The following is a 26,602-nucleotide window of genomic DNA, read 5'->3' as shown; positions in this document are numbered from 1 at the left end:
CTTGGCCCACCTTTCTCCTGGAACAACTGTCGCCTTCCTTACATGGCCCCCGTATCAGTGGAGCCGATAAGGGAAGTAAGCAAACAAATAAATTACCCCTCTGGAGCTGGCCTTCCTATTTTTCTTTAAGCTGGCTGGGGAGGGGTGTGCTGTGGGATTGGGTTAGGGGAGAGGAGGTGGGTGAGGCAGGGGTTAGGGGGGGGGGTTGTCAAAGGAGATAACCAAGGCGTCAGTGGCCCTGGATGGCCAGACAAAGTGGTCTGGGTCAGTGGGGGGGTGGGGGGGCTCTGTCTCCTCTCCTTTTCTTCCTCCCTTTGACCAGTCATCTTATCAGTTGCTTTCCTGCCACTCTCATGGACTAGGCTGCCACTAAGACACACACACACACACACACACACACACACACAGGCAGGGGGACAAACACAGTCCGACGCCATCGCACGTTTACACACACACACACACAAACAATACCCCGTCAAATGTGTACACTTTCTTAGATATTGTCTCAACCTTTGTCCCCCCCCCTTCTTTTCCAGGCCGGCGTCTGAGTACTCCAGCCCCTCCGGGCGGCCCCTCAGCTGCGTGGTGGATGAGAACACGCCGGTCATGACACCCAACGGGGCAGCCATCGGTGTGCTGCCCAGCGGTGGCAGTGACCCGCGGGTCCAGGAGAGACGCGTCCGCTCCCAGAGACACAGGAACTACATGAGCAGGACCCACCTCCACACCCCGCCGGACCTGCCAGAGGGATACGGTGAGACACACAACAACAACAACAACCGACATACCGGCATACAAAGACCTGCGTACAAGTATATACACTAACACACACACAGTCACATAACTAATGTATACATACTAATTTTCACACTGCCTGACCTGCCTGGGTGATATGGTGGTCAGGTGATGTGGTTACAGAAACTTACCCGTACCACACACACACACACACTAGCCTACAAAGCCCCATGACCTACCCAAGGGATATGGAGAGGACAGGGGTGCAGTCAGACACACAACACCCTCTGCCTGACCTACCTAAGGAATATGTGTATAGTTACTCATTATCGAGGAGAGAGAGAGAGAAAGAGACTCGTTCGCTCACTCAGCCAGCATGATGTGCCAAAGGCTTCTGTAAGCACAGTAACATGCTTACATAAACACACCTCAACTGACCTGACTCAGAGCTACAGAGTCACACGTACGCACACATGAACGCACACACTGTAATTATCAGTGAAAGGAATGAATGGACCTTGCAGTGTCCATGTAGCAGGGTAATACCAGGGCAAACATGGCTTTATCAGCCTTTGAGAGGGTAGTACAACAATCTCCCTGCTGCTACAACCACAGCCTTTACCCCTCCTTCCCCCTCTCCCCCTCCCTGTCTCTCTAGGTCCCTCCTTACTTTACTCAGTTCCCTCCCTCTCTCTCCTTCCTTTCCTCCCTCCCTCTCTCGGCTTCCCTCTTCCCACAGCACCACATAACAGCTGCAATCAGCGCAGGCTGTGTTTTCAAGGCCCCTCTTCTCTCCTCACCCCTCTTCTCCTCCTCACCCCTCTTCTCCTCTCCTCACTTCCCCATGTTTGCCAACACTTCCCAGCGCTCCAAAGTGTTCTTGCAGTGCCGAGTGATATTCTCACAAAGGAAAGACGGAGAGAGGAAGGTTGGGGGGGCGAGAGACTGAGCCCAAGAGGAGGAGAGCGAGAGCGCTTGAGGGGAAGGGAGAGAGAACATTTCCCTCATGTGGAGGGCAGGAAAGGGTGCATTCGAGGGGAACTGGTTTTCATTTGTGTGTTTTTGGTCAACCCCCACGTCTGCCCTTGTCGAAGCGTCAGATATTATTATTGTTCCCTCTGTTCAGTCTTGTATACATTATACATGCAGATGGAACGTATTACATACATTATGCAATAAGATTTAAGTACTACAGGCTGGTGGTTGCTAGGCTGTTGCTACGGAGTGCAGCTATTTCGAGCACCCCGTGCACACAGTGTTGGACCAGTTTGACTTTCGCAGCCGGAGACCAACACACAGTTAGTTCATTTATGTATTTAATAGCTTATTTGCTTGTAGTCTGGTCCGCCAGCCGATTCTCTGGCCTGAGGACGAGATACAATTTAAAAACATTGACACATTGGATGTCAACAGTCGAGTGTATTGCACCGTTGTTGATATGCTGAAACAAGTACACTGGTTCACAGCGCCAGGCCACCAGCCACCACAATCTCCCTGTTCTGTGGAAGTTCCCCATCCTCTCTTTCTACCTCCTATTTTTATATACGACACAACTTAGCAAGTTCATAAATGATGAGTATATACTGAGTATACCAAACATTCATCGGGGCATGGACTCTACAAGGTGTCGAAAGTGTTCCACAGGGGATGCTGACCCATGTTGACTCCAATGCTTCCCACAGTTGTCAAGTTGTCTGGATGTCCTTTGGGCGGTGGACCCGTCTTGATATACGCGGGAAACTGTTGAGCGTGAAAGACCCAGCTGCATTGCAGTTCTTTGACACAAACCGGTGCGCCAGGCACCTGCTACCATACTCCGTTCAAAGGCGCTTCAATCTTTCGCCTTGCCCATTCACCCTCTTAATGGCACACATACACAATCCATGTCTGAAGGCTTAAAAAAAATCTTCCTTTAACCCGTCTCCTCCCCTTCATCTACACTGTTTTGAAGTGGATTTAACAAGTGACGTCAACAAGGGATCATAACTTTCACCTGGTCAGTCTGTCTGTCATGGAACGTTTTGCACATCTCCTGCAGTGCTCTTGGGCCTCTGTGTTGAACTGCATAAACTCAGGAGAAATGGGGGAGGCTTGGGCGAGTTGCTGTGGGGGGTGCAGTGCTGTTGACCGGGGTAGGGGTAGCCAGGTGGAAAGCATGGCCAGCCGTAGAAAAATACTTATTGAAATTCTCAATTATAGTGGATTTATCAGTGGTAAGTGTTTCCTAGCCTCAGTGCAGTGGGCAGCTGGGAGGAGGTGCTCTTATTCTCCATGGACTTTAGTGTCCCAGAACTTTTGAGTTTGTGCTACAGGATGCAAATTTCTGTTTGAAAAAGCTAGCCTTAGGAAAGCTAACTGCCTGTGTATATTGGTTCCTAACTTCCCTGAAAAGTTGCATATCACGGGGGATATTCGATGCTAATGCAGTACGCCACAGGATGTTTTTGTGCTGGTCAAGGGCAGTCAGGTCTGGAGTGAACCAAGGGCTATATCTGTTCCTGGTTCAATTTTTTTTGAATGGGGCATGCTTATTTAAAATGGTGAGGAAGGCACTTTTAAAGAATAACCAGGCATCCTCTACTGACGCGATGAGGTCAATATCCTTCCAGGATACCCGGGCCAGGTCGATTAGAAAGGCCTGCTCGCTGAAGTGTTTTAGGGAGCGTTTGACAATGATGAGGGGTGGTTGTTTGACCGCAGCCCCATTACGGATGCAGGCAATGAGGCAGTGATCGCTGAGATCTTGGTTGAAAACAGCAGAGGTGTATTTGGAGGGCAAGTTGGTTAGGATGATATCTCTGAGGGTGCCTGTGTTTATGGATTTGGGGTTGTACCTGGTGGGTTCATTGATAATTTGTGTGAGATTGAGGGCATCAAGCTTAGATTGTAGGATGGCCAGGGTGTTAAGCATGTCCCAGTTTAGGTCATCTAGCAGCACGAGCTCTGAAGGTGGATGGGGGGCAATCAATTCACATATGGTGTCCAGAGCACAGCTGGGGCCAGAGGGTGGTCTATACCAAGCGGCAACGGATAATGGGGGTGAATGAGGGACTACATGTGCATGCACCAGGCACACACACCGGTGCTCTGTCGCCGTCAGTGCGCACATACCGGGTGGTTACACCTACACTAGTGTCCTGTCCATATTTTTAGAACATAAATAGTCATTTGTGTTCCGTTTTAAGTTGAAAGAATTGAAGAACAAAAGGGTGTGCCATTTTTAATATTCCCTCAGCTTTTCTCACGGTGTTGTCTTTGTGTCCCCCCCTCACAGAGCAGAGAACCACGCAGCAGGGCCAGGTGTACTTCCTCCACACCCAGACGGGCGTCAGCACATGGCACGACCCCCGAGTGCCCAGGTACACAATGCTATGAACACACACACTCACCCCCGTCTGTCTGTGTCTCTGTCTGTCTGTCTGTGTCTCTGTCTGTCTGTGTCTCTGTCTGTCTGTGTCTCTGTCTGTCTGTGTCTCTGTCTGTCTGTGTCTCTGTCTGTCTGTGTCTCTGTCTGTCTGTGTCTCTGTCTGTCTGTGTCTCTGTCTGTCTGTGTCTCTGTCTGTCTGTGTCTCTGTCTGTCTGTGTCTCTGTCTGTCTGTCTGTCTGTCTCTGTCTGTCTCTCTGTCTGTCTGTGTCTCTGTCTGTCTGTGTCTCTGTCTGTCTGTGTCTCTGTCTGTCTGTCTGTGTCTCTGTCTGTCTGTCTGTGTCTCTGCCACTGTCTCTCAATTCAATTTGCTTTATTGACATGAGGTAACAATGTACATTTGCCAAAGCTTACTTTGGAGATTTACAATATTGACATAATAACAATCTGTCACTCGCTCTCTCTCCTTCACACAGACTAGAAACTTTGACAATTGACCTTTCGCTGTTAGCCTTTTTTTGGTCTGTCTTCTGGGTCGTGTTCATTAAGGCATGCAATGGAAAACATTTTAAAATGTCTCTTAAGTCCAGGTAGACCTCCCTATTTCAGTCAGTTTTCTTCTGATGCCTAATGAACACAACCCTGGTTGTGTGCCCTGACCTTTCCTCACCTTCCTGAACTGTTTTGCACAAAGGTTCAATCGAACACTCCACTGAATATTTCTTGTTCAGTGATACGCTAATATACACACACACACACACACACACACACACACACACACACACACCGATTTATCCCAAATAATGAACATATCGAAGTCTTGATCTTCAGAGATTCAATGTCCTTAAGATTCAACCTTGAATCATGGTCATTTGGACCAGAACGAGTTACAAACACCCATTATGTCATGAAACAGCTTAGCCAGGCATGTGCAGACTGTTTTAACGATGAGTCCTTAGTGGACAGTTAACATCCCACTTCAGGGTTTTAGGTTTCAACAGAAAAGAATGTTAGGTCCATGGGGGAGTAGAGACCGATAGGGAATATTTGGAATTTATTCAAAGTGTTTCCTCAGATGTTTTGCGATCGATCCGACTCTGCTGAGTTGAATTTAGGCACGCCTCTGGGATGTCCTTTTAATACTTAGAGAAAAGATTGTTGTATACTTAGAAAGACAATTTGCCCTCAATAATCCTAACTAACTGGTAGAATAAAGACGTCTAACAGTAGTGCACATCCATCTACTGCACATCTACCATTCCAGTATTTAATTGCTATATTGTAATTACTTCGCCACCATGGCCTATTTATTGCCTTAACTTACCTCATTTGCACTCAATGTATATAGACTTTTTGTTTTCTTTTGTCCTACTGTATTATTGACTGTATGTTTTGTTTATTCCATGTGTAACTCTGTGTTGTTTTATGTGTCGAATTGCTATGCTTTATCTTGGCCAGGTCGCAGTTGTAAATGAGAACTTGTTCTCAACTAGCCTACCTGGTTAAATAAAGGTGAAATATAAATAAAAGTGACTGTGTTTACAAGTCGTACTATAATAGCCTGGTTCTTACACTATAAAAGATAATATGCTCTCGTTAACCTAGATGATTAATACTCAATCAAGTATAATGATGATAATAGTAGTAAATACTGTAGTGTTGTACTCATTGTGTTTATACCCTTGTTGTTTTAGCACCCTATGTTGAGTGAGCAATGGAGTTTACGTAGCTATGGTTTAGTTGTGTTCACGGACTCCTGTGGTCCTATTTTCATGCCCAGGGATCTGAGCAACGTCAACTGTGAGGAGCTGGGTCCTCTGCCGCCGGGCTGGGAGATCCGCAACACGGCAACGGGGCGCGTCTACTTTGTGGACCACAACAACCGAACCACGCAGTTCACCGACCCGCGCCTCTCCGCCAACCTCCACCTGGTCCTCAAGTGAGTGCAAACCCTGTCACTGTTCAGGCTGTGACCTTTGACTCGAGCTGGGGTCTTTACTGTTCATCTGGTGGTCTACTCAGGGGTCATGCCCTTTGTAGGTGAAAACACTGGGTTTGCTTACTTTCTCGATCACAGTCAAATATCATGGTAGCAAAAATGTCGGAGGCATTCTACCTGCTGCTAGTGAATCCATCTGCTGTGTGATGGCATCAGATCTTTATGTCCTATTTTATATCACTGTTGGTTTGTTGCTCTCTCTCTCTCGCTCTCTCTCTCCCTCTTTTCCTCCCTAGTCCAAACGGCCCTGGTCCAAACAGCCCTGGTCCAAACGGTTCCCGCGTGGCCATGGAGAGCCAGAGCCAGAACACTAACCTCAGGTAACCCTACACACACACACACACAAACATACACACACCACAGGGGGTGACAAACAACAATACTGGCACACACCACTCAACCACACACGTGTGTGTGTGTGTGTGTGTGTGTGTGTGTGTGTGTGTGTGTGTGTGTGTGTGTGTGTGTGTGTGTGTGCGCAAACTCGGCAACCTTTCACCACACACACACACGCTGACAAACACGCATCACAACAGCAGACTGAAAAAGAATGCTGACAACGTGTGACCCTACCTGTGTGTGTGTGTGTGTGTAGCTTCGCCACTGTTGATTTTCACGTATGCCATTCAGGTTCACTAAACATGCACACACACTCCTGGCAGTCTGTCTGTGCGCAAACAGTTTGTCAGCGAGCTGCATCAGCTGAACCTCAGGTAGTGGCATGCCTTGAAAGGCCTCCGGGCTGGAGCCGTCCCACTACTGAGGAAACACTGTAATGTGGATCAGATGCTGCTAGGCTAGACCTCTCTCTGCAGTAAGCCAGCAGGTACCCCCCCCCCCCCCCCCCCCCCCCCCCCCCATCTGAGCAGCTGTTCAAACACCAGCCGTGTACCGTGCGCCCCAGTGGAACAGTCCAGTTACCACGTGCTATTACCCACGCTGCTTTGCACACAGTAAGGTGGACACGGCGGGAGCAGGTGAAGGGGCAGTAGCTAAACCCAGTTGGGAACGAGGTAAATCTCAGCTATGATATAGGGAGCTTGAATTTATTGTCTTAAACAAAGAATGTGTCATTTTTTTTTCTTTTAATAAGAAAAAGCATTTTAATATGAATTCTCGGTTGAAACCTTGCAATAACAGCGCCTGGCACGAGACGCGTGTTTGTGAAATCAACATCTGGAGCTAGCTTGGTGAGTTTACGCTGATGCACAACACTGTCTTATTCCCTTTTGAGGGCAAGATTTGCAGCACTCTGAAAGAAGCTGCTTTTGGACACTTGGAATGTGGTTTTTCTTCACGGATGAGGGAAAAGTAAAGCAATGCAAACCAAAGCAATAAACTCCCACACACTGTTGACTTGCATAATATACACTTGGTGGCAGCAGTCAGATCCAATAGTGTCTTATTTAATTGGCTATGTATAGGTCTTTGTTGTACCTCGACGTGTGTTACGCCACTAGGCACTACCCTATCGCATTCTAGTGTATTAGTGCTGTTTAGTATTTTTACAAAATACTGTTAGAGCTGTCTGTATAGCTGTGTAAGTAGATTTGAGTAGGGTGCTGAGCACCTGTGTGTGTGTTACTGTTCCCCTCACATGGCAGTTAGTCAGGAGCCAATCGTCTCTCTCCCTGGAATTTAACCCCCAGACTCCATTAAACAAGGCTGCAATGTGGCAATATTTCTTCCACCCTCTGTCAGCACACTTCTATGAAGGCAACATTTCTTCCACCCTCCTCAGTCAGCACACTTCTATGAAGGCAACATTTTTTCCAACCCCCTCAGTCAGCACACTTCTATGAAGGCAACATTTCTTCCACCCCCCTCAGTCAGCACACTTCTATGAAGACACAGTTTTTATGGCTTTGTTGGCGCTCTCACAATCGTGTTTTATTGGGTATTAAAGGCACTTAGCAGAACACGGACATCTTGTTTGATTGCTGACTGGTTCTCAGCCGGAACTATAAACAGTCCGTACTGACTGACAACAGGCAAGTAAACAGGCAAAGTGAGACCAGATGCAGCTGATAGAAGGGTGTGTGTGATGGAGACGTTAGCTCTGTCTGGGGAGGAGAGTGAGCTATCTTGGACTGGGAGGGAGGACAACGTGTGTGTGTGAACCCTGTTTATGAATTGAGTGTATGTATGCAAGTGTTGTCAGGAACAGGCTCGTAGCCCGTAACCAAAAGGGAGACAACGTAGAGATCAAGGAATAACAAAAATAGATGTAATAACTGAAGTAACCTATATACAATTAACAATGGTGTACGTAGTCAGTAGTGTAAGTGAGGGGTTGCGTGCATAAATGTGATAATGAGGGGTGTTGAAAGGTGCCAAAGCAAACAAACAAAACGGCCACAAAAATACCACAACCAAAATCCAACAGTGTGTCTGCATGGAGAGAGTCTCCTCCATGAATGGGGGGAAGAGGTGTCTTTATCCCGGGACACACCTGGGCCCAGGTGTGTCCCATTTCGCTGATGACCCTCCCGACTCCGCCCACCGACATCCTATGAAGGAAAACAAGAGCAAAGAGAGAATTCGGCAGACAGAGTGGGAGGGAGGGTCATCACTGTGTGTGTGTGTGTGTGTGTGTGTCACCCCCTCCAAACATTGAGGGCTCCCCTGGCTCCAGTAACACCCCTACTGGCCCATCCCAGAACGCTCTGCGCTAAGCTGCTGGAAAACATATTAGCTAGCTAGCCTAGCGGTGCTGCAGCCAGGCCTGGCCTGCCATCAGCAGCACATCTGTCTTCGATCAGCCCCAGGATTTCAGAATATTTCACCCAACAACCGCCGTGGCCCACAACACGCTTGATAAATGTTTTTCGCCGGGATTCCTCGGGCCATTTAAGTTTGTCAGAGAGGACATGCTATTGATGATGGCCTCACGATAAGCGTTACCTCGCTGTTAGAGACAGTGTGGTGACACTATGCTGCGTTCCAGTGTGTGTGACCCCCTAGAAAAACTGAACGGTACGGAGCCCCTACTTAGTGGTGCTTTGGTTTTTGATTCAGGTTTCCAGTTCTTATTTGATTCCATGTAAGGAAAAGGTAGGACGATAGCCTGACCACTTATTGGTGTTTAACATAGGATGTTGTCACTATCGCTAAGTTGTCACACTTTACAGGGTTGAAAATAAGTTGGGAAGGAAGGAATTGAATGCGTAGTTGTATACCAGAGCGAGGGAGAGATTTAGAGAAGGAGAGAGAGAGAGGAGGATGTGGAAGGAGAGGAATGTGAGAGTTATGCGCCAAAGTGAAGACTACTGTTCTGCAATGAGGTTCCTCTCTTCCGCTCTTCTTCTCCTTCTCTCACGCTCTCCTTTTTCTCTCCCCTTTCTCTCCTTCGCTCACCTCTCTCGCTCTCACTTTCGCGCTCTCACCTCTCTCGCTCTCTCTCTCTCCTTCGCTCTCTTACCTTTGCTCTCTTCTCTCTCTCTCTCTCTCTCATCTCGCTCTCCTCTTTCTTTCGCTCCTGTGCTCTCCACCCTGCCTAGACTAGTGGCCAGGAAATGAAGGGATGCTGTAGTGGGGAGAGAAGGAGGGGAGTAGAATAGTAAGGGGTAGATTGAGATGTGATTTGTGAGAGCGGTAGGGTGTGATTGGATGTGGAGGAAAGGGAGAGGAAGTAAATGAAAGAGTAACGAATAAAGAAGAGTAGAAAGATGGAGAGATGAATTCATTTTAATCCGATAACCAAGGAGACTGTGAGATGAGACTAGCCCACTGCTAGTGGTTTGGTGGTCGGCGGGATAGACAAATAAGCGACAGAATAGAGAAACAATAAAAGCTATTTCTGTGATCGGGTGGAGTGGCATTTACCTTTTGTTTTGTCAACGCAGCACTGACCGGTTTATAATTGACTGACTGGTTGCTGGTTCAGCCTCAGACTGGAAAAGACCTTCAGACTGCTAGACATGTCTCTCACATCCACGTTGCTGTGGTCTGCACTCAGGCTCACTGTCCGTCTGTCTCTCACATGTATGTTCCTGACTAAACGTGTATGTATATATATATGTGTGTGTGTATATATGTGTATGTGTGTATATATATATATATATATATAATGTGTGTATGTATGTATATATATATATATATATATATATATATATATACATACATACATACATACATACATACATACATACATACATACATACATACATACATACATACATACATACATACATACACATATATATATATATGTATGTATGTATATATATATATACGTACGTATATATATACGTACGTATATACATACATACATACATACATACATACATACATACATACATACGTATGTATATATATACATACATACATACGTATGTGTGTATGTATGTATGTATGTATGTATATATATATATATATACATACATATATATATATATATATATATTTCTGCAGCATTACGTCAATGTCTGCGTTGTATTTTTCAAGCGAGTCGTTTATATTTGGTGTGCAATGGGGCGTCGAACTTACCTGGTGAAATGAAGGTGAGCGAATTAATGAAATGTCTTTATGAAGCGATCTTTATGTATTTGAAGTTTGTTTTGTTTATCACGATGTGTGCCATATAAACACCTTTTTGTCGCTTAAATTCTGGAAACGTCATGTCTGTAAACAGCGTTGTCAAGGCCTTTGGATGGGTCTTTATGTATTTAGTCTGTCATGTTTTGTCTTTGACGTATAGACACCATTTTATGTAGCCTAAATACTGTAAACATCCTGTCTGTAAGCAGAGTGTTATTGTCAGTGTCTATGGGGGCTCTGTGTGAGTGAGACAGGGAGGCAGCCCCAGGCTTGTGAAAGCTACCTTTGTGGTCCTAGGGTAGTGATTGGCTGACATCTTATTCCCTATATAGTGCAATACTTCCCTTGTCTGCCCTTAGGGAGAACTTGGCCATCCACTGCCAAAGGGAACGTCTGGGTAGATGATTGGTGATTTGAGGGTTGAGCTCCAGCGCCCCAAACACACACTCCTTTGTGGGTAGTAGTCAGCACGACAGCGCCGCTTGGACGACCCTTAGCGGCCTTCTCCCCGCTGTTCACGCGAAGTGTAAAGGGCCAGGGAGAGGGAGGTTATAGCGAGGTAGTACGCTCAGCTCAATAAAGGAGCTTTTGATTCGCTGGGACCTCGGGTACCAAACCTGTGCCAACTTCATGATTGTGACCGCTTCGGTCCAGCGAATCCTGTTCTGGCAACGCTCGCTCTCGCCTCGCCTTGTTCTTCTACCTTGGAATAACAATAATACTCCTAGATTGAATTTGAAAATGTGTCTTTCTACCCGGATAGTCGTATTTCATCGAGGCTGGTCACAGAAAGGAACCCTCGACTCTTTCCCCTCGTGTGTCTCCGCGCCAGTGATTTTCGACTGAGCTGCACTTGTACTGCTATATTTACAGTTAGAAATATGCCGAGGTCATTCCGAATCGGGAACCCGAGACGGCGAACTATGCCTGAAACATATTTTTAATTACACAGCGCGCCCTCAACGAAAACGCTCAAATTATGCTTTATTATATGGTTCAAGGGCTTCCCAACCCGAGCCAAGAGAAACTCATTCCATTTTGTTTAAGGGCCTCTTTTCTGTGTGTGTGTGTGTGTGTGTGTGTGTGTGTGTGTGTGTGTGTGTGTGTGTGTGTCTTCCTAACGTGGTTTTCAGCCCTGCGAGCCTTACCCTCACTTTGACATGGAAGGGCCTCGACGCTGCCAATAAAATAAATACCAGCTGACTTGATTATACAGGGATACGGACCGGCGGAACACTGGGCCCGTTTAGTTTGGAGAACTCCAAATATAACACGCCTTTTTTCTTTTTTCCACCCCTGAAGAATGAGGGAGTGACAGGGTGAACGAGGGTGTGTGTGTGTGTGTGTGTGTGTGAGAGAGTGTGGGTGTTTGGGTGGCTATGTTCTGTTCTGCCTGTGGCCTCCCCTCTCAGACACCGGTTTAAAGAACTTCCTCTCTGTGAACCATCTTTGTTTGGCTGCAACTGTACGGCTACTGGACAGTAGGTCTTTTTATTAGGACCTCCGTCTTCTGTACCATCCTGTTGGAAACTCTGGCCCTTTTTAGGGGGAGAACTGTGTTTTTACGAGGCCCACCCAGGCGTGTAACCATTCCATATGGGCAGAGACTGACGTGGGTACAGAGCCAGGGCAGCGGTGGCCGCGGTTAGCCAGGGACAGGGTGGCAGAGGGCACCGACGAAAGGCGCCAGTTTCACTTTGAAGGCACTTTGAGGCTTTAAAGAGGAAACGGAGGTGTCTTACAAAGCGAAGGCTGCGTGTTTAATTAGTCTGCCAGCACCGAAATGAGAGGGAAGGAGAGGAGGTGGTGGCGGAGGGCAGAAGGCACAGACAGACCACAACTCCCTCTGTCTACAACGAGCTGAGAGCCCAGAGGCGCCAGCCACCAGCACCTCACAACACTTGCCTTTTGTGTGCCTCTATTTTCTCTCTCTCTCTTTCTCTTGGCCCTGTGGTAATACCACCTTGACGCCCAGTGAAGTCCCAGTCTAGTCAGAGATTTAGTTCAGATTGACTGAGATTTGGGGAAGAGACAGAGTGGAGGATGAGGGTGCGGGGGTTCTATGAAGTTGCAGTCAGAGGTTAGTGCTTAGAGGGCTTGTCGGAAGTCCCAAGGTTTCCCTGAAGGGGTTCATTTGCACCCATACACACGGTTAACCCCGTATTCTCCACAGTCCACACCACCTCTCTCTTGCTCTCTGTCTATCCAAATTCAAAACGAGCTGCCTTGCCATTTAAAGGAGCAGTCCACTATTGCCAAAACAATACTCAATAGAGAGAGAAAGATGGGGTTCGTCATTTCATTCCATGTGTTACAATTGTCTTGTTTGAGTTCATATTGCAATCTTTTACTGTTTAACATTGAGCATTTCTGCTCGTCTCCCTCCCCAGTAGTCGTCAGTCGAACCAGTTGAAGGAGCAGCAGCCCCCCCCGCAGGTCCCGGCGTTGTCCCCGGCCCAGCTCCCCGAGGAGGCCGAGTGCATGAACGTGCCCAAGTACAACAGGGACCTGGTCCAGAAGCTCAAGATCCTCCGGCAGGAGCTGTCCAATCAGCAGCCCCAGGCAGGACACTGTCGCATCGACGTCTGCCGCGAGGAGATCTTTGAGGTAAACTGAGGGGGGACCCTGTGTGAACCCTGTCCAGGTGTGTGATTGATGGCTTCATTTTATACTGGATCGTAATGGATTGCATTTTCATGTATATCGCTAGTGCTTTACATTGAGAGGCGTAGCTCAGTCATCCGCCACAAATCAAGCATACATTTTAAAGTAGGCTACACACACCTTCCTAATATTGAGTTGCACCGCCCTCAGAACAGCCTCAATTAGTCAGGGCATGGACTCTAGAAGGTGTCGAAAGCGTTCCACAGGGATGCTGACGCATGTTGACTCCAACGTTTCTCACAGCTGTGTCAAGTTGGCTGGATGTCCTTTGGGTGGAGGACCATTCTTGATAGATGCGGGAGAGTGGAAAAACCCACCAGCGCTGCAGTTCTTGACAACCCTGTGCTCCTGGCACATACTACCATACCCAGTTCAAAGGCACTTCAGTTTTTTGTCTTGCCCATTCACCCGCTGAATGGCACACATACACAATCTATGTCTACCAGGCTTAAACATCCTTCTTTAACCTGACTCCTCCCCTATGCTGATTTTGAAGTGGAATTAACAAGTGACATCAATAATGGATCATACTATGGGCAGACTTTGTCATGGAAAGAGCAGGTGCTCTTAATGTTTTGTACACCGGCATACATGTAAAAATGACACATGCAATAGTACACTGCATGCTCGTACACCCAAACAAGCACTTATACTGAAGAAAAAAAGAAAGGAATATATAAACATACTTAAACACACTCGGTTACAAGTCTACAAACATGCACACCCATACGATTTATAGGTTGCTTTGTATCCATTTACAGTCTGCAAGAAAAGGCCTATGACAACTGAGTAGTAATACCCCCAAATTCATTACGATTCGCAGTAAAAACCAGAGAGGAAAAAGGCCCCTTCAAACACCACAGTTTCCTCTTTCTTTCGCCTCCTCCAATCATTTGTTCTTCCACGGCATTCTTTCAGGATGATTTCAGCAGTTAAAAGTAGGGGGAGGGGGAGGGGGGGGGAGAGAGGGAGGAAGGACCTAGTAGCAATTTTTTGGGACGGACATCTTTCGCGGGTACAATTTGAGCAATGAAAAAAAAAAATGACTTCATCCTCGGGACGTAACAGCCACGGGGACACGATGTGCAAGAAAGCAAAGCGACCGTGCGCCCGTGTGTGTGGCGCGCCCTGCTTGCAATTTCAACAGGGACTGGTGGCATTGTTCGCCACTGACCAGTGTACTGTAATTTCCTAACTAATAACCCTCGCTTCACTCTCCTGCTTCTCCTCGAGCCTGCTTCCTGTGCTTTGCTGCGTTCACAGTTGCAACACTCCTCACAGCTCTGTGCTGTGGTGGCAGGAGTTTGTTTTTGATGGCATCCCTCCTGAGTTACTCTGGACCCTGATAGAGGAGAGGGAGTGAGAGAGAGCGAGGGGGGGGGAGAAAGAGAGCGAGAGAAAGCCCTTATGTAATGTAAACGGAGCTAGTGCACGTAAAGCCAACTCACACATGCACTCACTCTCTTTCCGAGGCACATATGTCATGGAGTTGGTGCATTCCTGCTGGTTTCTCCCAGGCACCACTAGGGCCTAGTCTACCAGGAGAGAATGAGAAAGGGGAGAGGTGTACAGCGCTGTCAAACAGTTCTGGATGGTGAATTGACTAATCTGAGGGAGTATTATGACAATGGTAAATTGTCGACCGAATATTGTTGTACTCTGCCCCACTTAAAAATATATATATAATTATTTGTATTTTTTTTAATAACGGACTTTACATGATCAATTGTGGAATTCGGATCCGGAATATTGTAATCCACTGTTGCTCTTACTGCTGCGTAAAAAAACAAGCGCTGTTTAGAACAGAAACAGCATGATTTGAGGGTCAAGTTGAATGGCCCGCAGGTTGGCACATTTTGAGATTGGGGTGTAATTCCTAAGTGCAAAACGTTTTGCAGCAAAAACAAGAGTTTCTATTGGACCAATTCGGGTAGGTTCCTCCCTGTTTGGTTCCGTTTGGTTCCTAGTGAATACACCCAAGGTTAACAGACCCATACGCTCGTTTGTTGTGTTGCAGGAGTCGTACCGCCAGGTGATGAAGATGCGTCCCAAGGACCTGTGGAAGAGACTAATGGTCAAGTTCAGAGGAGAGGAGGGCCTGGACTACGGAGGAGTGGCCAGGTACTGCAGTCGTCCACACCTCCAGGCTCAAACGCTGTTGAATAATACCACGAGGTCCACCCAGTGAACAAAATTGTTTTAATCAGTCAGTCAATGGTCTTCAACGTCTTTTCAACCAAAAAGATGCCCTTTCAAAATATCTGTAACGTCTTTTCAACATCTTTTGCTCATAGGGCAGTAGTCCAGAAAGAAACGACCTCTGTGGAAGTTCACATTCAAAAAGCTTGATACATCAAACAGAATATTTTTGGGGGCATGTGGCCAACATGCAACCCAAAAGAATGGTGTTTCTATAATGCCGGTGTCACGTGACTAACAGGATGTCTGTCGTATAGGGAGTGGCTGTACCTGCTGTCCCATGAGATGTTGAACCCCTACTACGGCCTGTTCCAGTACTCCAGAGACGACATCTACACCCTGCAGATCAACCCAGACAGCGCCGTCAACCCGGTGAGAGAGAGAAATACAACAATCAATGGATACATAGAGAGAGACATAAGAACAGAGAGGAGGAAGGAGAACGAGCCACAAACTGAATTCCTAAGAGAGGGAGGTTCTTGTAGACTGGTGGAGTAGACACGGGGAGAATCTCAATGACATTTTCTTGATTCCTCGTGTCCTCTCACCACCTCAAGCCAATTGGATGAGAAAGTCAGAGGGGAGGGACCTCGGTATAATAATGATGATAAGCAACATTTACATTATGCTTTTCTCTACAACCCAATAGTGACCACATGTCAATACCACAAATATGCATCGATGGCCAACCTCAAAACTCATCTCTCCCTTCTTTTCCTCCAGGAGCACCTGTCCTACTTCCACTTTGTGGGTCGTATCATGGGCATGGCGGTGTTCCACGGCCACTACATAGACGGGGGCTTCACCCTGCCCTTCTACAAACAGCTGCTGGGGAAACCCATCACCCTGGACGACATGGAGTCAGTGGACCCAGACCTCCACAACAGCCTGGTCTGGATCCTGTGAGTGGGAGACACAGACGCAAGCAGACACATACAGGGCTCTGACGCGTTTTGGTCGCATATGCTCCTAAATATTTTGCTGTGCGACTTGGAAATGTAAATCTGGGAGCATCAGTGCACCTAGGGAAAAAAAAGGTTAAAAAAAAACTGCCAGATAATGTTTCTGAGTGGGCCGTTCTAAAACGACTCGCGTGCCGTTAACACCTTAGCTAACAACCTGGTAACTTTACCAGTATATGCAACAATTCGGCAGCACAGAAAGAATGGGAAAGGGAATAGCTTCTTCAGGACATCAATGATCATAGCAATGAATGAATGACTGATTTGCATGTTGTCACTCCAGAACGTCACTGACATTCTTAAAGACAGTGTACAATTTTCAATGTAATGCATCTCAGTAGGAAACAGTGCTTTTTACACAATGTAAAAACCTAATATTCCACAAATTACTTTGTCATTTCAATGACTGGGATTCGTATCAACATTTTAGCTTTTATAATAAACAAATACCTTTACAGGGTTACATGTTAGTTTGAAGAGCACGACATGTGCTTCAATAACTAACTGGAATTCATATCGGCCCAATAAAGGCTGCTCCAGAGTCCAATGGCGGCGAGCTTTACACCACTCCAGCCGACTCTTGGCATTGCGCATGGTGATCTTAGGCTTGTGTGCGGCTGCTCGGCCGTGGAAACCCATTTCGTGAAGCTCCCGGCGAACAGTTCTTGGGCTGACATTGCTTCCGTAGGCAGTTTGGAACTCGGTAGTGACAGACGATTTTTACGCTCTATGTGCTTCAGCACTCGGTGGTCCCGTTCTGGGAGCTTGTTGCTCCTAGACGTTTCAACTTCAATATAACAGCACTTACAGTTGACCCGGGTTGCTCAAGCAGGGCAGAAATTTTACAAACTGACTTGTTGGAAAGGTGGCATCCTATGACAGTGCCACGTTGAAAGTCACTGAGCTCTTCAGTAAGGCCATTCTACTGCCAATGTTGGGCTATGGAGATTGCACGGCTGTGTGCTCGATTTTATACACCTGTCAGTAACGTGTGTGGCTGAAATAGACGAATCCACTAATTTGAAGGGGTGTCCTCATACTTTTGTATATATAGACCTGGACACATACACAGCGTTGATGCAGACATCTACACACACAGACAGATGCATACATATACAGACGCTTGCACACAGACACAATTGAACTTCTGTGAACCCCCGGAGACATACTGTACAAGCACAGCCATACATATTCATACACACAGGATAGCATGTGTAATGTTTGAGTTTGCATGTGAGGCCGTGAGCTGACAACTTGTTTGTTTTGTATCCATGAAATGCCACTAAAACACCACCATGAACCAGTTACTCTCCCATCAAGACTAGCGCCCTCTGTTGACAAGACAGGCTAACATGTCCGATGACTAACGTTTCCGTCTTCTGCCCTCCAGGGACAATGACATCACGGGGGTGCTGGACCATACGTTCTGTGTGGAGCACAATGCCTACGGCGAGATCATCCAGCATGAACTGAAGCCCAACGGCAAGACTGTCTCTGTCTCCGAGGACACCAAGAAGGAGTATGTCAGGTACGGAGGAGGAGACCGCCGCCTGGGTCTCACGCACGCGCATACACACAGCCGGCGCGATACACACACACACACACACACACACAGCCGGCGCGACACACACACACACACACACACACAGCCAGCGCGATACACACACACACACACACACACAGCCGGCGCAATACACACACACACAGCCGGCGCGATACACACACACACACACACACAGCCGGCGCGATACACACACACACAGCCGGCGCGATACACACACACACAGCCGGCGCGATACACACACACACACACACACACAGCCGGCGCGATACACACACACACACACACACAGCCGGCGCGATACACACACACACACACACACACACAGCCGGCGCGATACACACACACACACACAGCCGGCGCGATACACACACACACACAGCCGGCGCGATACACACACACACACACACACACAAACACAGCCGGCGCGATACACACACACACACAAACACAGCCGGCGCGATACACACACACACACAAACACAGCCGGCGTGATACGCACGCGCACACACACACACAGCCGGCGCGATATGCACGCGCACACACACACACACAGCCGGCGCGATACGCACGCACACACACACAGCCGGCGCGATACGCACGCACACACACACAGCCAACGCGATACGCACGCACACACACACACACACAGCAACCGTCATCACCCCTCAGGTCTGAAGTATACACCTGAAACATACCTTGTGATGATGGAGTGACATCGTTCCTCTTAGAACCAATGGGGTTCATTTATTATTTGATTTGATTGAACCTTTATTTATCCAGGTTGGTCTCATTGTGATACAATCTATTTTTCAAGAGAGACCTGGTCCGACCAAGACAGCAGCTGCATGCCAGCCAGTTAGCAGCACAGTAGTCTCTCCCCCATCCGTAACCGAAGTTACATCTGTCTGGAACATAGGGGATATGAGGGTGAAGAGGAATAATTCCTCTGGTGCGCTGGTGTTTGCGCCACTGATTATTTGGACGAATCACGATTAAGCAGAGATGGTTGTTACCTGGCATCTTTCAAATTTCACAAGGGGAGGGATTCGATTGGCTCATAGATGGCCAAGGATTTCAAAGGACTACGCCTCTTCCACTGAGCCAAATCTCAACCCTTCCCTCCGGAACCAAATCTGAATTTGGTTCTGTCTTTCCAAGATTACCAGCACACCAAAAATACTTATCCCCCAGTCCTGGTTTTGGTTGAACTACTGTGGGGGTTTCACATGTTGCAATGTTATATTGACTTAGGTCTTCTCTCTTTATAGGCTGTATGTGAACTGGCGTTTCCTCCACGGCATCGAGGCTCAGTTCCTGGCCCTGCAGAAGGGCTTCAACGAGGTCATCCCCCAGCACCTGCTCAAGTCCTTTGACGAGAAGGAACTAGAGGTATGTAGACAGTTGCATATAACATGGTTTAGGAAAGAAATGATTCACTTACTGGAAACATTACATCATTTCTCAAGAGCATACATCTTTGTGTGGGTATCCTGAATGGGGGGGGGGGGGGGGTCCAAGATGAATCTGAGACCTTGGGATATACTTTTTAAATGAAATGAATGGTGACAGCTATCATACTTTTTCCCACGAATATACACCCCTTCAAACCATCTATTCGGCTATGTTCTCCCCTCTCCTCCCTACCCCAGTTGATAGTGTGTGGCCTGGGGAAGATCGACATAGCGGACTGGAAGAGCAACACGCGCCTGAAGCACTGCACCACGGACAGCAACGTGGTCAAGTGGTTCTGGAAGGCCGTGGAGTCCTACGACGAGGAGAGGAGAGCCAGACTGCTGCAGTTTGTTACCGGGTCATCTAGAGTCCCACTGCAGGGATTCAAGGCTTTACAAGGTAAAGAGATGGGGTGATGGAGAATGGGTGATGTGTTTACAGTGCCTTCAGAAAGTATTCATACCCCTTGACTTATTCCGCATTTTGTTGTTACAGCCTGGATTCAAAAATTGATTAAATGATACACACAATACCCCATAATGACTAAGTGAAAATATGTTTTTAGAAATGTTAAGTTATGGAAAAAGAAATGGCTCATTTACATAAGTATTCACACCCCTGAGTCAATACTTTGTAGATGCACCTTTGGCAGCAATTACAGCATTGAGTCTTTCTGGGTAAGAGCTTTGCATATCTGGATTGTATAATATTTGCACATTATTATTTTTTTTAATTCTTCAAGCTCTGTCAAGTTGGTAGTTGATCATTGCTGGACGGCCATTTTCAAGTCTTGCTATAGATTTTAAAGCCGATTTTAAGTCAAAATTGTAACTAGGTCACTCAGGAACATTCAATGTCGTCTTGGTAAGCCACCTCCAGTGTAGATCTGGCCTTGTGTTTTAGGTTATTGTCCTGCTGAAAGGTGAATTAATCTCCCAGTGTCTGGTGGAAAGCAGACTGAACCAGGTTTTCCTCTAGCATCTTGCCAGTGCGTCGGCAAGGACTCCCTAGTTCTTGCTGATGACAAGCATACCCATAACATGATGCAGCCATCGCCACGCTTGAAAATATGAAGTGGTCCTCGGAGATGTTAGATTTGCCCCAAACATAACGCTTTGTAATCAGGACATAAAGTTAATTTCTTTGCCACATTTTTTTGCAGTTTTACTTTAGTGCCTTATTGCGAACAGGATGCATTTTTTTTTTTTTTTTTCTGTACAGGTTTCCTTCTTTCCACTCTGTCAATTAGGTTAATATTGTGGAGTAACTAGAATGTTGTTGATACATCCTCAGTTTTCTCCTGTCACAGCCATTTAACTCTGTAACTGTTTTAAAGTCACCATTGGCTTGCCATAACAAAGGTGTTGAATATTTATTGACACAAGACATTTCAGCTTTAGTTTTTTTAATTAATTAGTCAAAAATTCCTCTGACGTTATGGGGTATTGTGTGTAGGCTAGTTACACAATCTCAATCCATTTTCAATTCAGGCTGTAACCCATCAAAATCTGTCAAAAGTCAAGGGGTGTGAATACTTTCTGAAGGCACTGTAAGTATCGTTATCTTTTAAAACAATTCGATCTGTTTTCTTTTATCATATTTTGGGGTAGAGTGAGGCCATCTCTCCACTACCCTACCAATTGTACCTACAGTGAATAGGATTCACCATCTTCATCGATTTGTTTTCATAATTTATCTGCAGATTATCGACAAAAAGGCTACCGGTATGCAAATTAGGGAGCCAAATGAACGGCTCAGTAAGCCTGTGCCCTTGCACTTCGTGGCTGCATATGAAACACGCAAAAGAAAATCTATGAATGTGCCAGGAAACAATTGACTGTGGATTCCGACTCATCGTTACCACATTTTATATGGGACGTGCAAATTGACTCGTAGACGATGAAAGAGCATCAGGCTCTCTCCCTCTGTGTAGCTGTAACCACAGTGTACACAACACACACCCAGGTACCGGGAGGCGGGACAGACAGCAGATTATCAAACAAGCAGGGTTTCCTTGTCATCGCTCACTTTGTGACTGACAGGTGCTTGTCCTATCAATAGATTGCTAGAATGTTTTTAATATATTTGTATAAAAAAAATAAGTTGCTTAATTAATTGAAGTGGAAAAAGTACCTGGCTGAAAGTGAGTTTTTAAATGGCTATATAGCTGACACTAGTGGAAAACACTGTGAGTCTCTCAGACTGCCGGAGTTGAACCCGTGTTCATGACAGAGTCGTGGTCGTCCTCAGTGGGTTTGGTTAAATCCAGACAGACAGGAAGCCCTGGGGGAACAGAAGACCTCAGAGTGCAGCTGTGTGTGTTTCGGAGTGTGCGTGTTTGAGAGTTGATTGTTCTGTTCAAGCCGTGTGTGTGTGTGTGTGTGTGTGTGTGTGTGTGTGTGTGTGTGTGTGTGTGCCTGCCTGTGAGTCTCTGTCAGTCTCTGTGTCTGAGGCCAACCCAGCTGGCTTTCTGTATGAAAATATACAGTATATAAAATATACACCCAGTCTTGTGTTAAAACAGCAGCCATGTTTGTTCACATTCTAAACACTGAGTTCAACTGTCCTGAGCTGTCTGACTTCTGTGTGTCGAGAAATATAATGATGGACAGCCTGAGAATTTATGATGACTCTTTTTCTCTCTCTCTGTGTGTGTGTGTGACCCTCCAGGTGCCGCGGGGCCCAGGCTCTTCACCATCCACCAGATCGATGCCAACACCAACAATCTACCCAAAGCCCACACCTGGTGAGTACAGTTACAGTACCACTGCTCTACTTACACACAGATACACACTGCTACAAGACTGCTACTCCATACATTTAACCTTTATACAGGTTAGTCAATTCTTAATTACAATGACCTGTCAATGAGGCGAAGCCATGTTATGAAAAGGGTGTCTAATCTCCCAACTAATATGGTTTTACCGGTTTTAAATGCATGTCCAAATCCAATATTAATGTTTTGTATGTAGAATAGTTTAAAGAGAATTATTAAAATGCTTGTTGGCGTCAATTCATCCCGTAGTGGATGGGTTGCCAACTGCCGATTTGACACGAAAATAAAATGTCATTCATTTATCGATAGGGAAAGTTAAAGGTTTTTCAAAACTGTCCACTCAAACTAAAAATGTACTCCCCTCTCTTCCAAACTCTTTCTCTCCCCCTCTGCCCTTTCCCTCTCTGTCCCCCTTTCCTCTCTGTCCAGCTTTAACCGGATTGACGTTCCCGCCTACGAGCACTATGACAAGCTGTACGACAAGCTGCTGACAGCCATCGAGGAGACGTGTGGCTTTGCGGTGGAATGAGTGACACATCAGTGGGGCAGTGTGTGTATGTGTGTGTGTCAGCGTGTGTGTATTTTGTGCGGTCAGCGCAGCAAGACTATAGACTCTGCTGTCACCACGGGAACCCTGCAGCGTTCAGGAACGCCCATGAGGATTGTGACCACACCCCTTTCTGCTGCCCAGTTCCCCAGGACAATATGGAGACAGACTGCAGAAGGACAGACTGAGAGGCAGACCACACGGGAACACTCTCCTCTCTCTTACTGCATTCTTTTTTAGAAATATCACTTCCTTTTTCAGCTGCTACAGAGGAGTGACGATTATTTACCTTGAAACCCTGTGAGAATGCCAGCTTTTATTTAGTTTAAGTTTTCTTTTTGTAATAGCTTGTATGTAATTCTAATGGTGAAATCCACAGAACAGCCAGTTTTGTGTTGGACCAGGAGTTTTTCCTGACTGAAGAAAACTCTGGTCCCTAGTATGTGCGTTCCGTGAAAGCACTTTTTTTTCTCTTCATTTTTTTGGGTCTGGTGCGATCGAATACCAAGGTCCAGACTGCAACGAAAGTATTTTAGAGAAGTTATGTTGGCTTTGGTCTGGGAGAGAGAAATATGAAGGTCCACGCTGAGTAGATGACTCGGGGGGGGGGGGGGTTCCTGACCATGAGCTAACCAGGAGAAACTAGGTCTTACTGATGACCAATACAGTCTCACACAGCTAACTTCCTGCCACCTCTTGACATCAAAAGCTAATAGACACGCTAACCTGAACACCTAACTCCGCCCAGCTACACACGGAGTAGACCTGTTGCGCTTTGGTGAAAGTCTGAGTTGAACTTAACGCTAAACATCATTATATCACACTGTACCTTTAAATCACACCATAGAAATTCCTTATCAAACGCTCAAAGTGGGTCGTTGTCTGTTGAGTGGAACTCTGTCCCAGGGACCAGGCTAGTTGAAAGCAATTCGACAAAGATGTCGGTGTTTTCAAAAGTGACATCCAACCTAAGATGGCAGGATGTTTTTTCCCGTTGCCACTCTAGAGCACTTTACAAACTAAAGGACGTGCTTTCTTCATATTATTAAGTTAAAATGAATATACCACATTTTATTCCAACCATACTGCATTCAATGGAAATATACAGATAAGAAAGTATATCTACCTGTAATATTGACTATATATGTGTACAAATACATACCTATTTTGTATATGGCTTGTTCCTCTTTCTATTCATGTACATGCTAGCATGTTGGTGTTATCACAGACCTCTGTATTCTCAGGTGAAGTCATCTTTCTTTGTGAGGCTGACTTGTGAAAGGGGATCTTCTGGTTGTGGAAGCTGTTGTCAGGTCAAACCTGTGACCCTCTCCTTGAATGTGAGCTGAGTTCATAACCTTTAACCTTTTGGCCACTAAGAGACTGAGGTTGGGCCCAGAGAGCGTTCTCCCTGCTAGAGTTTTTTTGTCTAGAAGGGATACAGCTTTTGTCAAAATGGACGTTTCGTAGAAGGTTGAGGAGAATTAACCTAGCAGGTTATGAGAATTAGGTTAGGGTTAGCTAAAACGCATAGAAAAATCACCTTTCGACATGCTGTATCCCATCTAGACATGACCCTAATAGAGCCTCTACCACAACCCTTGCATGAATGGACTTTTTTTTAACAATATTTATTTGCTATTATTTTGTCCCTTCTGAGCAAAATGTGTGTTGACATGTGAAAAATTCTGTTGAATGTTTTTTTTATGCTGCCTGTTTTAATAGCAATGGACGTAGACTATGACCATGGACTGTATTCACCTGCGTACATGCAAAATAAAATAGACCCAATCCAGTGTGATCAAAGGTAAAGCAGATTCTCTTCAGAAAGACAATTATCAAGTATCCTGAAATTGTGCTTTTGTACAGTATAAGATATTGTTCATGTGGTAGATCACAAGCAACCTTTTAATTTTACAGAAAATGAATAAAATGCATTAAAAAAAAGATTTTTTTTTGCACACGCAGACTTGTGTTGGCGTTTATAATCAGCAACTTCCATCTATTTACAAAATAGTTAATGGGTTGATTGACTTTCGTTGTAGATATATACGCGTGTAGATATGCACACATAGAGCTCATATCCAGTGCGCACACACAGTGCTGTTTTCTGCTATCTACGTCTAACATGATTGACTTTCACTCAGTCTTATGAGATGGTATTGAATGAGGTGGAGTTGTTTCTGGATAATAGATCAGACAATATGGACTGTTGCTTCTTGTAGCGTGCTTTGCCAGCCGAGCCCTGCGACTTTTAGTCGCCGACCGGTGCAATTTCTCACATGGTGTAAAACCCACTTTCCTTTATTCTGTGTGTATGTAAGTATTGTGTGTGTAAATTAGTTTTCTTCTGATTGAAATTTGCTAAACTTTTGTCTGAAATGTTAACATGTTTTTATTTCTCATTTTTCAGTCTATTTTGTATTTATTACAGTGTGTTCATAGTTTTTTCACATCAGCTGCTCTGTGAGCTTCAACTGACACTGTAAATAAGAAAAATAAAAGCGGAAATTATAAACTTCTTGTACCCTTGCAGAAAATAAGCAATAAACTCTGCTGTTTGGAACTCACAGCATAATGTTTCATAGAATAAAGTGTTATGTTTTTTCTTTCCTAGGTCTCATAAAATGAAGGGAATTGGTAAGACATTTCATGTAAGTTGCACACAAAATGTGGGTCAATTATTTACCATGTAAGGCTCTCAATTTCAAAATCCATCCTCTCATCTGCAATGATTTGAAGACTTGACAGGTGAAAACAATGTAGTGGAAGCTCATTAAGATGGCTTTCACCAGGGCTCATTTCCCAAAAGCATCATGAACTTAGCCTTAACATGCTTTTGGGAAACTGGGCCCTGGTCAGTTCAAACCAGTGCACTGTACCAGGGACAGATCAGCGCCGGTCCCTGGAACAAGTGTCCTTGACACTGACAGAACACACAGGATTGATAAGTGATGTTCTCACGCCTATATAATGTCGGTTCATATAGGGGACATTTAGACCCGAGTTTAGCTTGTGTAAAATTAACTTTAATCCTATTTTAAACTTTTCTGTTATTCTAAATTTGAACGTAAACATGGGGGAAATGCCAGTGCCAGCAAGGTAGGCGTTTAGGTTGGAGAGCAAAGAAATGGTGTGGCTGCTTGTGTCTACAGATACTCCATATTCTGACCTTGACTTAATTCCACCGCCTTTATACGCAACCATGAATAAGGTCGAGAACCTGCCAGTTTCAAGTGGGAAAAGCATCTTTCTTTCTGATATAAATGACTGCAATCTCCATGTCCTAATTAATAATTATATAAACTGATACAATCTCCATGTCCTAATTAATAATTATATAAACTGATACTATTGATACTAGGTAGGTCAATGAGTAATCCATTTGAATAAGGGGATTGTAAATATAGGATAAATGACAATTCTTATAGAACTATTTTACCTGGAAATGAATGTAAATCTAGTCATGGCAGGAAACTGACATGACAGGCAGGGCTATTTATGCCCCTTTTCTACAGTGAAGTATGAAATGCTGTGTCATTATGCATGGCTTTATAATTTGTAGGGATTGAGACGCAAACCAAATTGGATGACAAGGAAAGTAGCATCAAATGTAACCTTTGCGCTCCCTAGAATGTTTTAATTATATGCCCGCCGACTTGTCCTGTTACCTTTCATTTGTAGGCTATAGCATATGTTAAATATTCCTAGCCACAATCGGTAACGACCATAAGTAATAACCAGGTAGGGCAATATATTTAACAGCCAATTTAGTGTTCGTTCCCTTCCTACATACGTATC

General features: G+C 45.7%; 1 protein-coding gene across 4 annotated transcripts in view; it reads left to right on the top strand.

The window, feature by feature from the left end:
• The window catches only part of LOC115178351 (E3 ubiquitin-protein ligase SMURF2), a 67,563-nt gene extending 42,172 nt beyond the window's left edge, over positions 1-25,391 (top strand). For 2 of the 4 annotated variants that reach the window (XM_029739501.1, XM_029739499.1), the window contains exons 8-20: positions 537-754; positions 4,010-4,094; positions 5,880-6,038; positions 6,335-6,418; positions 13,031-13,244; positions 15,319-15,422; positions 15,758-15,872; positions 16,224-16,402; positions 17,853-17,990; positions 19,295-19,415; positions 19,676-19,877; positions 22,149-22,224; positions 22,684-25,391. In XM_029739501.1, the coding sequence (XP_029595361.1) occupies positions 537-754; positions 4,010-4,094; positions 5,880-6,038; positions 6,335-6,418; positions 13,031-13,244; positions 15,319-15,422; positions 15,758-15,872; positions 16,224-16,402; positions 17,853-17,990; positions 19,295-19,415; positions 19,676-19,877; positions 22,149-22,224; positions 22,684-22,783 (1,795 nt within the window). In that variant the 3' untranslated portion in view covers positions 22,784-25,391. Of the gene's footprint in view, positions 1-536; positions 755-4,009; positions 4,095-5,879; positions 6,039-6,334; positions 6,419-13,027; positions 13,245-15,318; positions 15,423-15,757; positions 15,873-16,223; positions 16,403-17,852; positions 17,991-19,294; positions 19,416-19,675; positions 19,878-22,148; positions 22,225-22,683 lie in introns of all 4 variants that reach the window. The other 2 variants (XM_029739498.1, XM_029739500.1) reach the window with 1 other exon arrangement.
• Positions 25,392-26,602: the final 1,211 nt, after the last annotated feature.

Source organism: Salmo trutta, chromosome 38 (genome assembly GCF_901001165.1).
Source record: "Salmo trutta chromosome 38, fSalTru1.1, whole genome shotgun sequence".
In the NCBI taxonomy this organism is placed as follows: Eukaryota; Metazoa; Chordata; class Actinopteri; order Salmoniformes; family Salmonidae; genus Salmo; species Salmo trutta.
This window is presented reverse-complemented; position numbering and strand designations above follow the sequence as displayed.